Source organism: Narcine bancroftii, chromosome 3 (assembly GCF_036971445.1).
Source record: "Narcine bancroftii isolate sNarBan1 chromosome 3, sNarBan1.hap1, whole genome shotgun sequence".
In the NCBI taxonomy this organism is placed as follows: domain Eukaryota; kingdom Metazoa; phylum Chordata; class Chondrichthyes; order Torpediniformes; family Narcinidae; genus Narcine; species Narcine bancroftii.
In genome coordinates, this window is record NC_091471.1 from 177,198,035 (window position 1) to 177,213,106 (window position 15,072).

Here is a 15,072-nt window from a genome sequence, read left to right on the forward strand (position 1 = left end):
TTCCATGTTGATGCAATCACAAAGAAGGCTCACCAATGGCTACACTTTGTGAGATGTTTGAGGACAGTTAGTATGTCACTGAATACTCTTGAAAACTTCTACATTCTGGCTGGTTGCATCACCATCTGGTACAGTGGTGCCAACGCTCAGGACAAGAAAAAACTGCAGCGGGTTACTTAACTCAGCCTGCGACATCACCAGTATTAACTTCATCTTTCTTAGCTGTCCTAAGAAAGCAGCTTCTATCCTCAAGAACCCCACCACCCAGGCCATGCCCTCTTCACTCTGCTACCATTGGACAAAAGGTACAGGAGCCTAAAGGCAAGCAACTCAGCAGCTTCTTTCCCACTTTGACCCATGCACTACTTTTATTTATTTGAATGTTTGCACTGTGATGCTGCTACAAAACAGCACATTTCATAACTTGTTCTTGGTAATAAATTCTGATTATTTCAAAAGCTGCTTCTTGACCTAATGAGTATTTCCAACATTTTTTTGTTAATTTTGTATTTTCAGTATTTACAATATTTAGGTTTTGGATTGCATGTTTTTCTTCCTCCACACACATCCTTACCACCAAAAAACTACAGCAATTTTTAGAAAAAGGCATTATCTGATTAAAACAAATAAATAATTTTCTCTCTTACCACATGGGCGTTTTACTTTGTTCAATGCTCTTCTTTTCAGGAAAGCTTGATAAGCCTCAGAATTTTGATATGCCTTCAGCTCCTCGATATATCGGCGCTTGTCTTTTTCTGCTTCATCAATGTACTTCTGTCCAGGTAAAGCAAAGAACCCTTAGTGGAAGTCGCAGCTATTGCTGCAAAGTTCATTTATATAAATCAACCCAGATTGAGGTTCAGGATTAATATTGAAAACTTTTCTGCAATTAGAGCATTCAAAATCTCAATGAAGGGTCCACACTATTTATGCACAGACTAACTCGAAACATGTGGCATGCGTTCAATGCAGAATTAGGATTACTCTGACATGTAGACATTGCAAAATTAGTACAGCCAGCATCTCCAAAAACAACACCTACAGCCTCTTACTTTATAATCAGAACTACAACTGAAACATCAAATTTTGTTTTTATTGCTTAGAATTCCAATGATACAATATTTCAACAGGTGTTTTGGGATCACATTATGCAATTCAGTCCATTTACAGTGAAAATTCCAGATCCGTGATCCAGATTATGGTAGTCAAATAGATCTGAGAGCCAAAGTTTAGAAAGACAGCCAATGAATGACTTTTCGTCCTCCTTCATTTAGTTTAGCTACTTTGAAATTGCTTTTGAAAGATAACTATAACCTATATTAGCACATAGCACTTTGCATTTCAGTAGCAAAAGGCAATATCATTATGAAACACAAGGCTGCAAATCAGCCAATATATTTGTTTGAAAAACACAAGATCCATAATAAAGGACGAGCAATGCTTTAGATCAGCCATTCTCAAACTTTTTTTGGGTATGGCCATCTTTGGATTCTGATCAAAGTTTATGGGTTCCCCTTTCCTGTGAAGCAGTCAAGTTGAGTTGGTTTCTTGTGTACTTTTACCGACCACATCAAAAACAAAAAAATATTTTAGGATTTCAGTTTGTAGCTTCCCCTAAAATGTGCTGTGGCCCCAGGGTGCCGTATGGCCCCTGTTGAGAATAGCTGCTGGGATAGATCATATTCATTATTTTGACAATCAATGGTTATGGGGTTAATACAAGAAAGGAGGGCATCATGAAAGATTAACCTGCTTCTACTGCTTTCAAAGATTGTCACACTGTATATATTGGTGTAACTGCTGATCCTATTTAAAAGCCAACCCCCTATTTTTGGCCTTGGCTGCCCACCCATTCAAGTTCCCGATGCCCTGACCAGATTCTTGCCTTGGTTGCCCGTTCACCGGACCTTCCGATGGCACATCCTCGCCTCGGTCGCCCAGCAGGGCTTCTGGTACCCCGACCACAGATGATTACCTTGGCCACCTGCCCATCCAAGCTCATGACGCTCTGAACGCGGAATTACCACCTGGTCCCAGCCATTCAAACGCCTGACACCTTGAACAACGGTGATACTTAGCATGGTCAAAAGTAGTGTCCATGTGAAAGTTAATTCCCCAAAATTAGTCTATTCCACGAGTCTATATGGTAACATTCCTATATGAACAAAATATTAGAAACTATCTCCCCCCCAATCATTCTTTTCCTCCAGAGAGTAGGGCAGAGAAGAGTCAGAAGCAACAAAAGACTAAACTTTGAAAATAATAACGGTAATCTAAATATTATTTTCTAATTGTTTAACGAGGGAAAATTAACTCTTTGGGATTTTTCACCTGTTTTCCCTCTTGAGAGAGTTGTGACCATTGAGTGCCCAGCAACTTTGTAATCTCTGTAAAAGGAAGTTCCGGTCGTTCAATTTTCAGCTTTGCTCTCTGTTCATTCAGGAATAACACATACCTGTCAGGCAGTTACAAGAGATTAAAGGAACAAATTCTTTAGAACCAGTGCCACAGAGTTCATAATACTAAAAATAAAGTTTTCAATAACAAGGAACAGATCTTGTGACAATTTAGCTATACATAATAATTTAGGTAAGAGGAAACAATAATGATCTTATTCAATTATATTTGATTACATGCATTTTCATGTAGATCTGCAACTATATTTACTCACAATTACTTTTTAAAAATCTTATTTTAAAAATATTTGTATTTGGTTTTGGATTAAAAAAAACATGGTATATCAGGGATAATCAATAAGCTACAAAATCATTCAAAAATTGTAGGGGGTTGTCAATTTTATATGGCTGGTGGCAGGTTAACAACCCATTTAAAAGTATAAACTTCAGACAAAGCATCACCGGCAACTAATGTTCAACCATTTTCTTACCCAGTGGTTGGAGCACGTGGAGGAGTGAAATCTTTAGGTGGCTTCCTCTTCTTGCCTTTGGGCCAACCACCTTTGCGTTTCTGAATTGAAGAGATCAACACACGGTCAGAGGGATTAAGGACCACCACAGGTATCTTGATCATGTAAATCATATTCAAATACCATACAAGACAATAGCGATGCTTTAAGAAAATGTACACTTCACATATGAGATTCATTATACTTGTCATGGTAAACAATTAAGAATGAGAGAAAGTTATAAAAGACATGTTTCCCAATTACCATTAGCTAATTAGAATCACCACCTCACATCAGAACACATGATCCTGCAATATTATTTTACAACAAAAGTTCTCCCTGATATCCAGCACAAAAATTATTTTTAGTTGATGTCATGAATAATATTACCTCGCAAATTTTGTTTTATTATTTGTGGAAGCCTACGTTGTGCAAATGAGCTCACACTTTCACTAGATTAAAGCAACAAATGGAAAATAATTAATTTAAAGCATTTAGTGTGTTTTGTCAGCTTTGTACATCACATTTGTACTTTTTTTTAATGCAACGTGTATTTCACAAATAAACTTCTCTGGTAGATTTAACCCAATGGTACATACGCTGCCTTATAATTTATTTGCCTTTGGGCAATTACAAGAAACACACCTTTAACTTTAAGAACCTGGGATGATTAAGAACCTTGCCCCAGTCTCCACTTGAGCATCAGGAACCAAATCATATTTGTCATTTCAGCAAAATAATGATTTCAATTTAACTGGAAAGAGAGTTAATGCAAACAACTGCTTTCATACAAATGATCAAATTCCAACAGGTCAAGTACTCAAATTGGAGAACACAATTTCCTTGAAATGAGATAACACCTGCTTCAGCCCAAAGGATAGTAGCCTTTTCAATGATGATGGAAAGGAGAGCCATATCACTCAAATGGAAAGTTGTAATCCGTTTACTTTACTTCAATGGCTTTCCTCCATTATGTCGAGCTTAGATTTAGAAAAAAATTAGAAGTCGGACATTGGATACTACCTTTAACTTTGAAAAAACCTGGCAACCATTTATTCAATATTTTTGTGTGACTCAAACTAATAAACAAAATTGAACCACTTCCAGTTTGTTTTCTTTCCCCCAAGTGTGTTGTGTTTACTCAGGAAGAAACTCTTTTCAATTTACTTTGAAATTATTCTCTGAATAGATTCACCAGATTTTTTTTTGGGGGGGGGGTATTTTTCATCTTTTTTCCCCATTGAGTTGGATGTTTCTTTTTTAGTTTTATGCATTAACTCAATGTAATTGTCAATATATGGAAATATTGAATTAATTTGAAACTATTTGATTGTTATATTCAAGGGCGATTTTCTTTTTTTTAATTCTTTTTTTTTAAATTTTTGTAGAAAAGATTAAAGAACAACCAGATATAATGCTGAGCAGTATACTTTCTAGCTTAATTATCTTTGACATCAGAGCCCATTTTTAAAAACTCAAAAACAGAAGGAGCTAGTTGGTGGGCAACACAAATAGCAGGAGAAATATCCAATTATTTTCTGCAAAGAGTAAATGCTGTGGGAGACTTGTATGGCAAATAAAATGAGATGGGGAATTAGGGGGTTCGGATTGGCAGATGGTTGGAAATGAGAAATACAGCAGGGGAGAAGAGACTTAGAATAGAACTATTAAAAAAAATCTCAAAAACAACAAATCAATCATTTTCTTTAAATTCAATATAAAGATTAAAACAGGATGGGCAAACAGTACTAACTACCAAAGATTGAGGAGTCACGTGATGGAGTAGTGGCTGGTTGGGTGGAAACAGCCCTCTCCAGAGAAAAGAAAAAAAGTGTGAAAAGACAGAGCTCAAAATACAGGAAGAGAAAGATAAAGTTACAGAGAAGAGACAGAAGATGGCATCCAAAAGAGAAAAAGTAAGAATAACAGAGAAAAGGGAAGAAGGAAAATCACTGAAGGAAGAAGGCCTTACCTGCACGCCAGAGCAGAGAGCCATTGTGGAGAGGAGCGGCCGATCTCCGATGTTGGTGAGTCCCCAGAAGAGCGGTGTCCTCCGACCGGCGGACTTCAAAAATGGCTCTCAGAGCCAAAGGGAGATGCACAACTGCGCATGCGCAAAGGGCAGGAAGAGGATGAGCGGCAACGGGGCAACGACCTGCGGCAGGGGTCCCAGCAGCGGGTCGACCTGCAGTAGGGGGCCCAACAACAGGAGTCACAGCAGCTGGAGGCCCAGCAAGGATACAGAAGCAGCTCACCAGAAAAGGATGAAGATACAAAGATACAGAGAAGAGGATGACACAGACATAGATACAGACACAGAAGAAGAGGAGGAAGAAGACCAAGAATTTCAAAAGAAAGAAGGTAAAACAGAAGGACAAAGTTTAGATAAAGCCTTTTTTGAAGAACAAATGAGGTCATTAAAAGAATGGCTATCATTAGAATTTAGTTCAATCAAAAGAAAAATTAAAAGAGCTGAAGACAGAATGCAAAGCTTAGAGTTGGTCATGACTGAAATAGGGAAAAGAGTAGAAAATGTGGAGGAACGAGAAGCTGATGTAAAATGGAAATAAATGATTTAAGAGGGAAGTTGGAAGAGAAAGAAAAAAAATTAGAGAGACACAAGATTTATTGTCACAAAAGATTGACGTATTGGAAAACTACAGTAGGCGAAACAACATAAAAATAGTGGGCCTAAAAAAGGCAAAGAAGGGTCAGATATGAAGGAATTTATAAAAGGATAGATCCCAAAGGTGCTGGGAATAACAGACTCACATGAAGAAATAGAAATCGAAAGGGCGCATAGAGCGCTAGTACCGAAACTGCCACATCAAAAACAGATCCATAGTGGTAAAATTTCTAAGATATACACAAACGAGCCTGCAGCTGACGTGGACTTTTTACCCCCTCCATAAATCTTCGTCCGCGAAGCCAAGCCAAAGAAGAAGATACAACAAGAGAAATCATACTGGAGCAGGCAAGAAAGAAGGTTAGAGAAGACAATAAGCCGCTGGAATATAAGGGGCAAAAAATATTTTTTTACCTGGACATAAGCTTCGAACTTTTAAAGAAGAGGAAGGAATTCAACACGATGAAAACAATCTTATGGAAGAAAGGGTATAACTTTATATTAAGACATCCAGCAGTACTGGGGAACAGAATAGACTGTTCTCGGACCCAAAGAAAGTCAAATATTTGCTGAACATTTGCAGGACAAGAAAAGAGGAGGAGGAGTGACAAGAAGGATGACCGGCAAGAAAATATACAAAAATATGTAAAAATATAAAGTAAAGATAATGCTTATATAAAGATGGATAAGAGAAGGGGAAGAAGGGGAAAAAAAGAGAGAGCTTTGTTATATGTTTAGGAAAATAGTGTTCTCGGGGGGGGCTGGGGGTGGGAGAATAAGGGTCACTGCGAAATCGGATGACGCTTGCGAGTAAGTTCGCAAACTGAATGGAAAGGGGAGTTGTGGTTGCTGTCAAGGGACAGGAGGCAATCCAAGGAGGGGAGGTTCATTTGGGGTTAAAGGGTTATTGCTTGTGGGGATTGTTGGGGTATTTCATGTCTTAAATGTGTTGTTATATATTGAGATTAAAAAGGAAAACTTAAAAAACAGTTATAGATAAAAGGGATGTAGGTGGTGAAGAGGTGGAAAAGTGAAAATAAAAATATAAGATGGCCACATTGGACTAAATGACTATAAACATTAATGGAATATATAACCAAGTTTAAGTGTATCCCATTGGGGAAAAAAATCACATATAATTTAAAAAACAAAGTTATAAATGAATGGGGAAACCTGCGAACCATATATGGAACATGGCAGAAAGAGCAGGCCTAGGACCTCCATCACCTAAAATGATAGGAAGATAAACACGATCAGATTTAATGTGAATAAGTAGATGTTATGTCTTTTTTGTTTGTATTTCTTTTGTATAAAGATATTGTTTTATTGTATTTTATATGTCCAATATTTACTGTTTTTTGAGGGGGGTTGGAAGGGGAAAGGAAGGGATGTGGGAAAATAAGAGAAAATGTCACTGTGAATATTTAAAGAGATGCATCTGTAAATATACTGGTTGATATGGTTCATAGTGCGATAAATAAAGAATTACAAAAAAAAACTCCAAAAGATTAAAACAGGAAGGGCAAACAGCATTAACAGAGCACCAAAATCAGTCAAGGCCGAACAAATCCCAACAGGTGACCTTGGAAATTTCTCTTCACAAATACCCATGGACTGATGTTCAACAGCCCAGTCAAGAAAAAGCCTGAGATGTTCAAACTCATAATGACACCTTACACACAATGGATAACCAATATTTTGTGTTCTTCAATTTAATTTATCATCCAGATGAAACTTTCTAGTTTTATCAACACAAAATCATAAATTTCAAATGCACGTTTGTACCTTTGGTTCATCAGACTCCAGTTCTTTTATGCCACTGCTATCCTCCACTTGCTGTTTGAGAATAACATTTTGTAATTGTTGTGATCCTGTATCTAGAGGGCGAATCTGAAGAAGTGGATTGCCTGCTGAAATAGCACTCAAACCTTCTTGCTGCAGCAGAGGCTGTGGAGACACTAAAATAGTTTATAATATTTATTTTGAAGCAGCCAAATTAAAGATTCAAATCTGTAATGCTTTGTGTGCAATTTTTGTCTTTGTCTGTCATTAGTTATTACAAAAGTACACTTGATGTAAGATGTAATCTGAAGAGCAGGAAATAAATTGCACTCAATTGATTCAAAGGAAAAGGTGAAGAAAAAGAGATCTAAAGAAATTGGGAATTCAATAGTTAGGGGAACAGGCAGGGGGTTCTGTGAACAAGATTGATACTTCCAGATGGTATGTTGCCTCCCAGGTGGCATGGTCAGGGATATCTCAGACTGAGATCATAAAATTCTCAAGGAGGATGAGCAGCAAGATGTCGTGGTCCATGTTGGTATGAATGACAAGGATTGGAAAATGGATAAGGTCCTGAAGAGGGAACATTATGAGTTCGGAAGCTGAAAAACAGGTCCTTGAGGCTGGTAATCTCTGGACTGCTCCCTGTGCCATATGTCAGAAAGAGCAGGAATAGAAAGTTATAGTAGATAAATGCATGGCTGAACAGTTGGTGCAGAAGGAAAGAGTTCATGTTTATGAATCATTGGGATCTCGTCTGGGAAAAGTATTACCGGTCCAAAATAGACAGGTTGCACTTGAATGGGAGGGGGACTAATATCCTTGCAGCCAGGTTTTCTAGAGCTATTGGGGAGGGGTTAAATTAGTTTCGCAGTGGGATGGAAGCCAGAATGAGAGGACAGTGAATAGGGCAGAAGATACACGTAGATGAACCGTGTTGCAAGTTTGTGAGGAAGGATTGGCAGTCAATCGGGCAAAATTCCAAGCACAAAATTAAGGATTTCACTTGGAGTACTTCGTAAACAAAATTGGTTTTGTAGTTCCGGTTCCGAATGATGGCAGCACGGCACAGCTGCAATGGCCTCTCCAGACCGTAATGCTACTGAAACGGTCTAAGTGGAGTGCTGTGCTCAATTTTTAAATGATGAAGATTGGACAGTAGTGCAGTGGAAACAGGAAGCTGAGAAGAACCACAAAGTAAGGTGAAGGTGTGGAAAAAGCGGCGTGGCCTGGTCTGCTGTGGTTGGGCCTCTGTGGTGGAGACAAGGCTTCCGGATGCCGGAAGCTACAGTGGCCGTGGAGGAGTGTCTGCGAAGCTGCGTCGGGGTGTCCAGAGCAGATGACATGTGCCTGACTGGCCGTTCTGTGGAGGTGGTGTCCGGGAGCCTAGAGTGGGCCATGTTGTGTGCCTTGCCTGGAGGTCCGAAAGACTGTGTCATCTTGGAGCACAGGGCCGAGGCAGAGAAGCCCGTGGGGGTCTCTATACCGTAATGGTGCCGAAGCTGGTGGGCCTCCATGATCGTGAACTGTGTGGCGGTTCTTCTTTTCAAGTCACTGGACTTTCTAAAATCTAAGTCTCTGAAATGTGATTAGCTCAACTGTGCCTATTGTCTAGTTTTTCATCTTTTATGATATTGTTAGCACTTTTTTTTTATACTAATTGTTATGTAGTTTTGTGCAGGTGTGTTTTAGTCTTGAGTAGTTTTTATCTTTTGTCTGAGCAGAAATGGCATCATGCTGTCTGATGTGTAATCGTGGTTATGTGGATAGCATTATGGTTTCTGGAGGACGTAATTTCGTTTTTAACTATGTACTGGTTTTAAATGACAATAAAGGCTACTAATACTACTAAATGGCCACAGTACAAGAAATAAGCTGCACCTGGAAGTTGACAGATTGAACATTACGGCCATCATGGAGTCATGGCTGAAGGAAGACCACAGCTCGCAACTAAATATCAGTGGATACACAGTGCATCAGGACAGGAAGATAGGCAAAGGGGGTGGGGTGGTTCTGATGGTTAAAAATGAAATTAAATCTTTGGAGAGAGCAGACATTGGAACATAAGATAGAGAATCTTTGTGGGTAGGATTAAGAAACATGAGAGTAAAAAGACCCTAATGAATTTTCATATTGGCCTCCAAACAGTAGCCAGATTATGGTGCACAAAATACAGAGGTAGATAAGGAAAGCATGCACAAAAGAGCCAAGTTACAATAATAATGGAGGATTTCAGGTTGATTGGGATAAACAGGTTGATACGGGATCCCAAGGCAAGGAATTTATCAAATGCCTTCAGGATGGCTTCCTAGAAAGAGCTTGTGGCTGAGCCGACCACAGAATGGCAATTCTGGATTGGGTACTGCGTAATGAGCCAGAGTTGATTAAGTAGCTTAAGGTCAGGGAACCCGTAGGAGGCACAATGTGATAGAATTCACCATGCAGTTTGACAGGGTGAAGCTAAAATCAGATATGTCAGTATACTAATGGAATAAAGGGTACGACAGAGTTATGAGAGAGGAAAAGGCCCAAGTTTATCGGAAAGGTACACTGAGCAGCTATGGCTGGAGTTTCTGCAAGAAATAAGAAATATTTGAATGGAAATAAACAACACAACTGTGGCTGAAAAGAGAAGTCAAAGCCAAAGTAAAAGAAAAGGTATCCAAGGAAGCAACAATTAGTGGGAAGATAGAGGACTGGGAAGGTTTTAAAAGGGTGCAGAAGGTAACTAAGAAGGTCATTAGCAACCCAGAGGTTACCACCCTTGAGGTCCTGCTTTTTTAGCTTCCTTCTTAACTCCCAACATTCCCTCTTTCTGACCTCATCTCTTTTCCTATCTATGTCATTGCTACCAACATGGAGCACAAACATCTGGCTGCGCCAGCCTCTCGCCTGAGACAAACCTGACCCTGGCACTTGGGAGACAACATAATCTTGGAGTACAGATCTTGTTCACAGAACTTCCTATTTGTTCCCCTATCAAATACTCAGTCACTGAAGATCTACTTTTTCCCTTCCTTTCTGAGCCAAAGGAAGAGACTCTGTGCCAGAAACATCACTACAACAACTTGTCCCTGGTAGATCATCCCCTCAACAATATCAAAAGCAATACATTTATTGTTGAGGCAAAAGGCCACAGAGGTGCTCTGTGTTGACTGCCCATCCCCTATCTCTCTCCTAACAGTTACGCAATTATCAGTCTCTTGCCTCTTGAATGTCACTGTCTCCTTAAAACTTTGTCTATTACCCCTTCTGCCTCTCAGCTCCAGTTTCTTCACACTATTTACAAGGAATTGCAGCTGAATCCATTTCTTGCAGGTGTGGTCATCAATGTTTCGTACATGCTGCAATTGATGGACAACACTGCCTGAAGGGCCATCTCCACTACCTACCTTGGGCTATTACAAAAAGATCTTAGCTATCCTTAACTGTAAAATGTCCTCAGCCTCAGCTCACAAAAGCCTTTAACTCACCACTCCAACACTAGACCACTCACTCATAATTGAAGTTATCTTCGTGGAAATTTGCTTATTAATAGCTACATGACAAAAATAGTGTCCATTTAAGAGTATTTTTGCCATGACATGTAGATTCAAATAATGGTAAAATTACAAATCATCTAGAGTTCAATTCTCATCAAGACAGTTGATAAATTTAAATTCAATTAATTCCATCAATCTGAGGCAATTCTGAGGGAAGCTAGAAACAGTCAGATGCTCGCCAACTGTGGCAGGGTTGCTCAGCATTACATCCTACAGACCTGAACTATTCTATCTCTCTTTATAGAGCCACATCTCATCCCAGGAATTAGCTCTGCTTTCAATATTACTCCATATTCTTTACAATAAAGGACCAAAAGCACATGCTGTATTCAAATTGAGGCCTCACCAATGCCCGATAAAATTGCCACAAAACCTCCATATTTGCAATGAAGGCAAAAATGCAGTTTACTTTCTTTACTCCTGGTTGGACATGCCTGGTAGCTTTTTGTGGTTCATGTACGAGGACATTGAGATCCTTCTGTACTTCGCTCACTTGCAATCTTACTCCATTTTGGTAATATCTACCTTTTGATTTCTCCTACTGACTTCACACTTCCCCACATAAAACGTCATTTGCCATTCCCATTTGGTCTCATAGTTCCAGCAACCTGAGTATGGTCTGTGAAGAGTTTGTACGTTCTACTGTGACTATGTGTGCTCTCTTGGGTACACTGGTTTCCTTCGACATCCAAAGGACATGCTGGCTGGTAGGTTGTTTGGCCACTGTGAATCATCCTTAGCAAAGATGGGGAATAAGAGAATCAGGTGGAGATCATTGGGATCCATGATAGAATAGGTTACAGCCAAATAAATGACATTGTTATGAGATGTGGCCTTCCTCTATGTTTAATCAAAATATGAAAAAGGAGAAGAATTTGAAATTCCAACCTTAGGACATCCCAAATCTCTTCATGAACCTCTTTTGGAATAGTGAAATTAAACTGTCAATGTATCCAGTAGTGTTGGGTATAAGCCTGCCCTCTGCTGGGCATCATGATGTCACCCTTCCATATATATAACCCTGTCTGCCAGTAGCCAGGTTAGTCTAATTAGAAGTAGAGGATGATAAAGCATCACATTTCCGAGTCTTAATTGTATGAGTCCATACACAAGTATAATCTTATTTACAGCATTAAATAAATTTATTGTGGGTGACTGCTTGACAGCGACAAGTTAACCAAGAAATGCAAGAACCAAATTGTGCACTAGGATTGTTTAGAACTGTCTAAAAACATAGCAGCTTTAAAAAAATACCTGACAATACTCATCATACCAGGATAGATTACGTCCCCAAATCTCTGAATTTTGAATTGAACCCAAAATTTTCTATTTTAGGGACAAGAATTCTATGAATGTCACCTATTAACTTAATTTAACCATCATAATTTCATTGTACCCAGCCTTTAAGTTATGATGATTCACTGATGCATATTTAATCTCTTAAATAGTGATAATATACATTAAAAATATCCTGGCATGGGGAAAAATACATCAGTCACAATGTACTGCCGCCTTACCTGCAGCCTGTAGTTCCAAATTCACATCTGAATTCAGCTGGCCCACATAAGACAATGTACCACCATTAGCATCTGTCGTCAAACACACTAACCTGAAATGTTAAAAATACCATCAAATGAATTATCAATGGAAAATTAAAATCTTTACGTTATTAATTGAGAAATTATTTGTTTAAGAATGACAGGCACATTTTGCAATTGCTGTGCTTAAAAGTACAATTAAAAAAAATAATCAAATGAATATATTCCTGTTAATTGCTTTGTGCATTTGCTCCATCCTCTCCACAGAAAAAAAATGTATTATTCATATCTAAAAAACATAATTCTAAAATTGGGACAATTACCATTCTTGTCCCTTTGAAACACAAACAAAGAAAAGACTTATATGTGGCAAAACATTTAGATTTTATGCTTATACTCTAATAGCTCCTACATTGATCTGGTGTGGTGCTCTGTAAACTTTGGGCTCAGCAGCACTGCATCCCTGTTGCCACACCGAGAGTTAGATAGGGGCGGGTGATGGACAGTACTACGCTGCTAGGGTGTGCCTGAGGGCCAGCCTGATGAGTTGGTGGGGCATCTGAAAGCTGCCAGCGCTCAGCACCACCACCGACAGTCCGCTCTTCCTGCAGCTCTGCACCTCATGTACGGCCTTGTGCCCTGCTTGGCCGCTGGCTCCAAGCAGACGACCACCTTTTTTGCTGAGCACCCGGGCCACCCAAACCTTTCTGACCTCCACCTGATCAACACATTGGTCAAGAGCTTCCTGCACAGCACATGTCAAACCCCACCCCACCTCTGTGCTCAACCTGGCCAAGGGCACAAAATAGTTTGGCATCGGCCTTGGGGGGGGGGTGGTGTGGTGGGGCCAAAAGACGCCCATAGGGGGTAGGAAGGGTGAGGAATGACCAGAGATGGGGGTGAGAACAGATGGCGGGGACTAAGTGCAAGGCATTTGCTTAAATGAACCAAAATCAAAATGATTCTGAAATCCGGAAGATTCCAAACAATGGCAGATGTCCGGTCCTGGTGATTCTGAATAAAAGGTTAGGCACTTGTCTCCAGCACCAGAGTGGTTCCAGGTGCGTGGGGGATTATGGGCAAGGAAGACGGTGATTGCTCCCACATTGATGCCAGCTGCCACCTGCTTCTCTCCCACTGAGTGCTTGGAACTGAGAGTCACCTTTGTAAGAGAGGGCACCCACGGGTTCGGGGACAGGAAAACGGAGAATTTATTATGGGAAATTTATATTACTTATGTTTTATGTCATCTACCAAAAAAAGTGTTGGCTTTTTAAATTCAAGATAAAAGGTTAGGCACCTGAACATCTTCACTTTCTGAATCATCTGAAACAAAGTAGCAGATCTGTCATTTATGTGGCAGGGTTAAAGGAGTTTAATGGAAGTCATTCTCAAGAAAGTAGAATATGAATTAATGTGAATTCAGAGCCAAAAATTGTATAATCTGTTAGGATTTACATTGGGAGAGAAAACATCCTCCATCAACCTTATCAAAAATTACATAACACTACAAGTATTCCATCCAAACAATGCATTCCATTTCAGTTTTTTGGCAACATGTGCAGTCTGGAAAAAAAGTGTGCAATCCTGACTGAAAGAGGAATAAATGGGGCAGAATTTGTCAGGCATGTCCAAGAAGGATTCTTGACACACTACATGGACCAGCTAGACCAGAGGAGGTCTATCATTTCTACAAAACAATATGAATTAATTTATTTTTATAGATAAAATACTTGCCTGCACATGCATTATTTGTCTCTATGTGTGTTATGCCTAGTTGTGTGTCTGCATGTTTTGCACTGAGGACAACATATCAGTGAGGATTAGCAAGAACATCTCCTCCATAATTTCCATTAGTACTGGAGTACAATAGAACTGTGTTCTTAGCCCCCTGCCTACTCACTTTACACTTTTGACTCTGTTTCTCGGTACAACGATAACGCCTCCGACAAATTTGCCGACAATATCATGCTAGTGAGTTGCATAAAGGAAGGTGATGAGTCAGCGTGCAGCAGGGAGATTAAAAACTTGGTCGAATGCTGCACCAACAACAACCTTGCACTCAAGGGATCAAGTGTATCAAGGATTGTTACGAACAAGGACAATTTATGACATTTGAACAGCTAAAAAAAAATATGATTTGTCAAATCAAACTTTCTTCTGCTATCTTTAATTAAAAAATTTTTAAGAGATGGTCTAGGACCAGCCATGACCCTGCCAATGTGTAGTTTAGGACCAGTCATGACCCTGCCAATGTGTAGCAATATGGAGGCTCTTCTTTGAAAGGGGATCACAAGTACATTTAGATCTAAGATGCACTTCCAATTGCAGAGCAATAGCCCAAAACTGGGCTTGCACAAATCAAGGGAAAAGTGGGAGACAGACTTGAGGGAAAAAGATTCAAGAACAATATTCGTCAAAATGGTGCTGATAATATGACATCATTTATTAATGTCAGATGTAGATTCGTACAATATAATTTTATGCACTAACTATAGCTTACACCACAAATATTTACCGTTTAAAATCTACAATTCTGGACTCGTGTTTTAGGTGTGGAACATTTATACATTCAATCTGGCTCTGTGTGAAAGCAAGATACTTTTGGTATGACGACAGAAATTTACAAACATTGTAGAAGTGGATTTTCCATTGGAACCAGAACTGTATTTATTGTGC

At 39.4% G+C, this 15,072-nt stretch overlaps 1 protein-coding gene across 3 annotated transcripts in view; it reads right to left on the bottom strand.

The window, feature by feature from the left end:
• LOC138757888 (SWI/SNF-related matrix-associated actin-dependent regulator of chromatin subfamily E member 1-like) overlaps window positions 1-15,072 on the bottom strand; it is a 64,729-nt gene that overhangs the window by 25,602 nt on the left and 24,055 nt on the right. For all 3 annotated transcript variants that reach the window (XM_069925957.1, XM_069925958.1, XM_069925956.1), the window contains 5 exons: window positions 12,373-12,464; window positions 7,317-7,489; window positions 2,888-2,967; window positions 2,332-2,455; window positions 648-774 (listed from right to left, as the gene is read on the bottom strand). In XM_069925957.1, coding sequence (XP_069782058.1) covers window positions 648-774; window positions 2,332-2,455; window positions 2,888-2,967; window positions 7,317-7,489; window positions 12,373-12,464 — 596 coding nt within the window. The remainder of the gene's footprint in view (window positions 1-647; window positions 775-2,331; window positions 2,456-2,887; window positions 2,968-7,316; window positions 7,490-12,372; window positions 12,465-15,072) is intronic.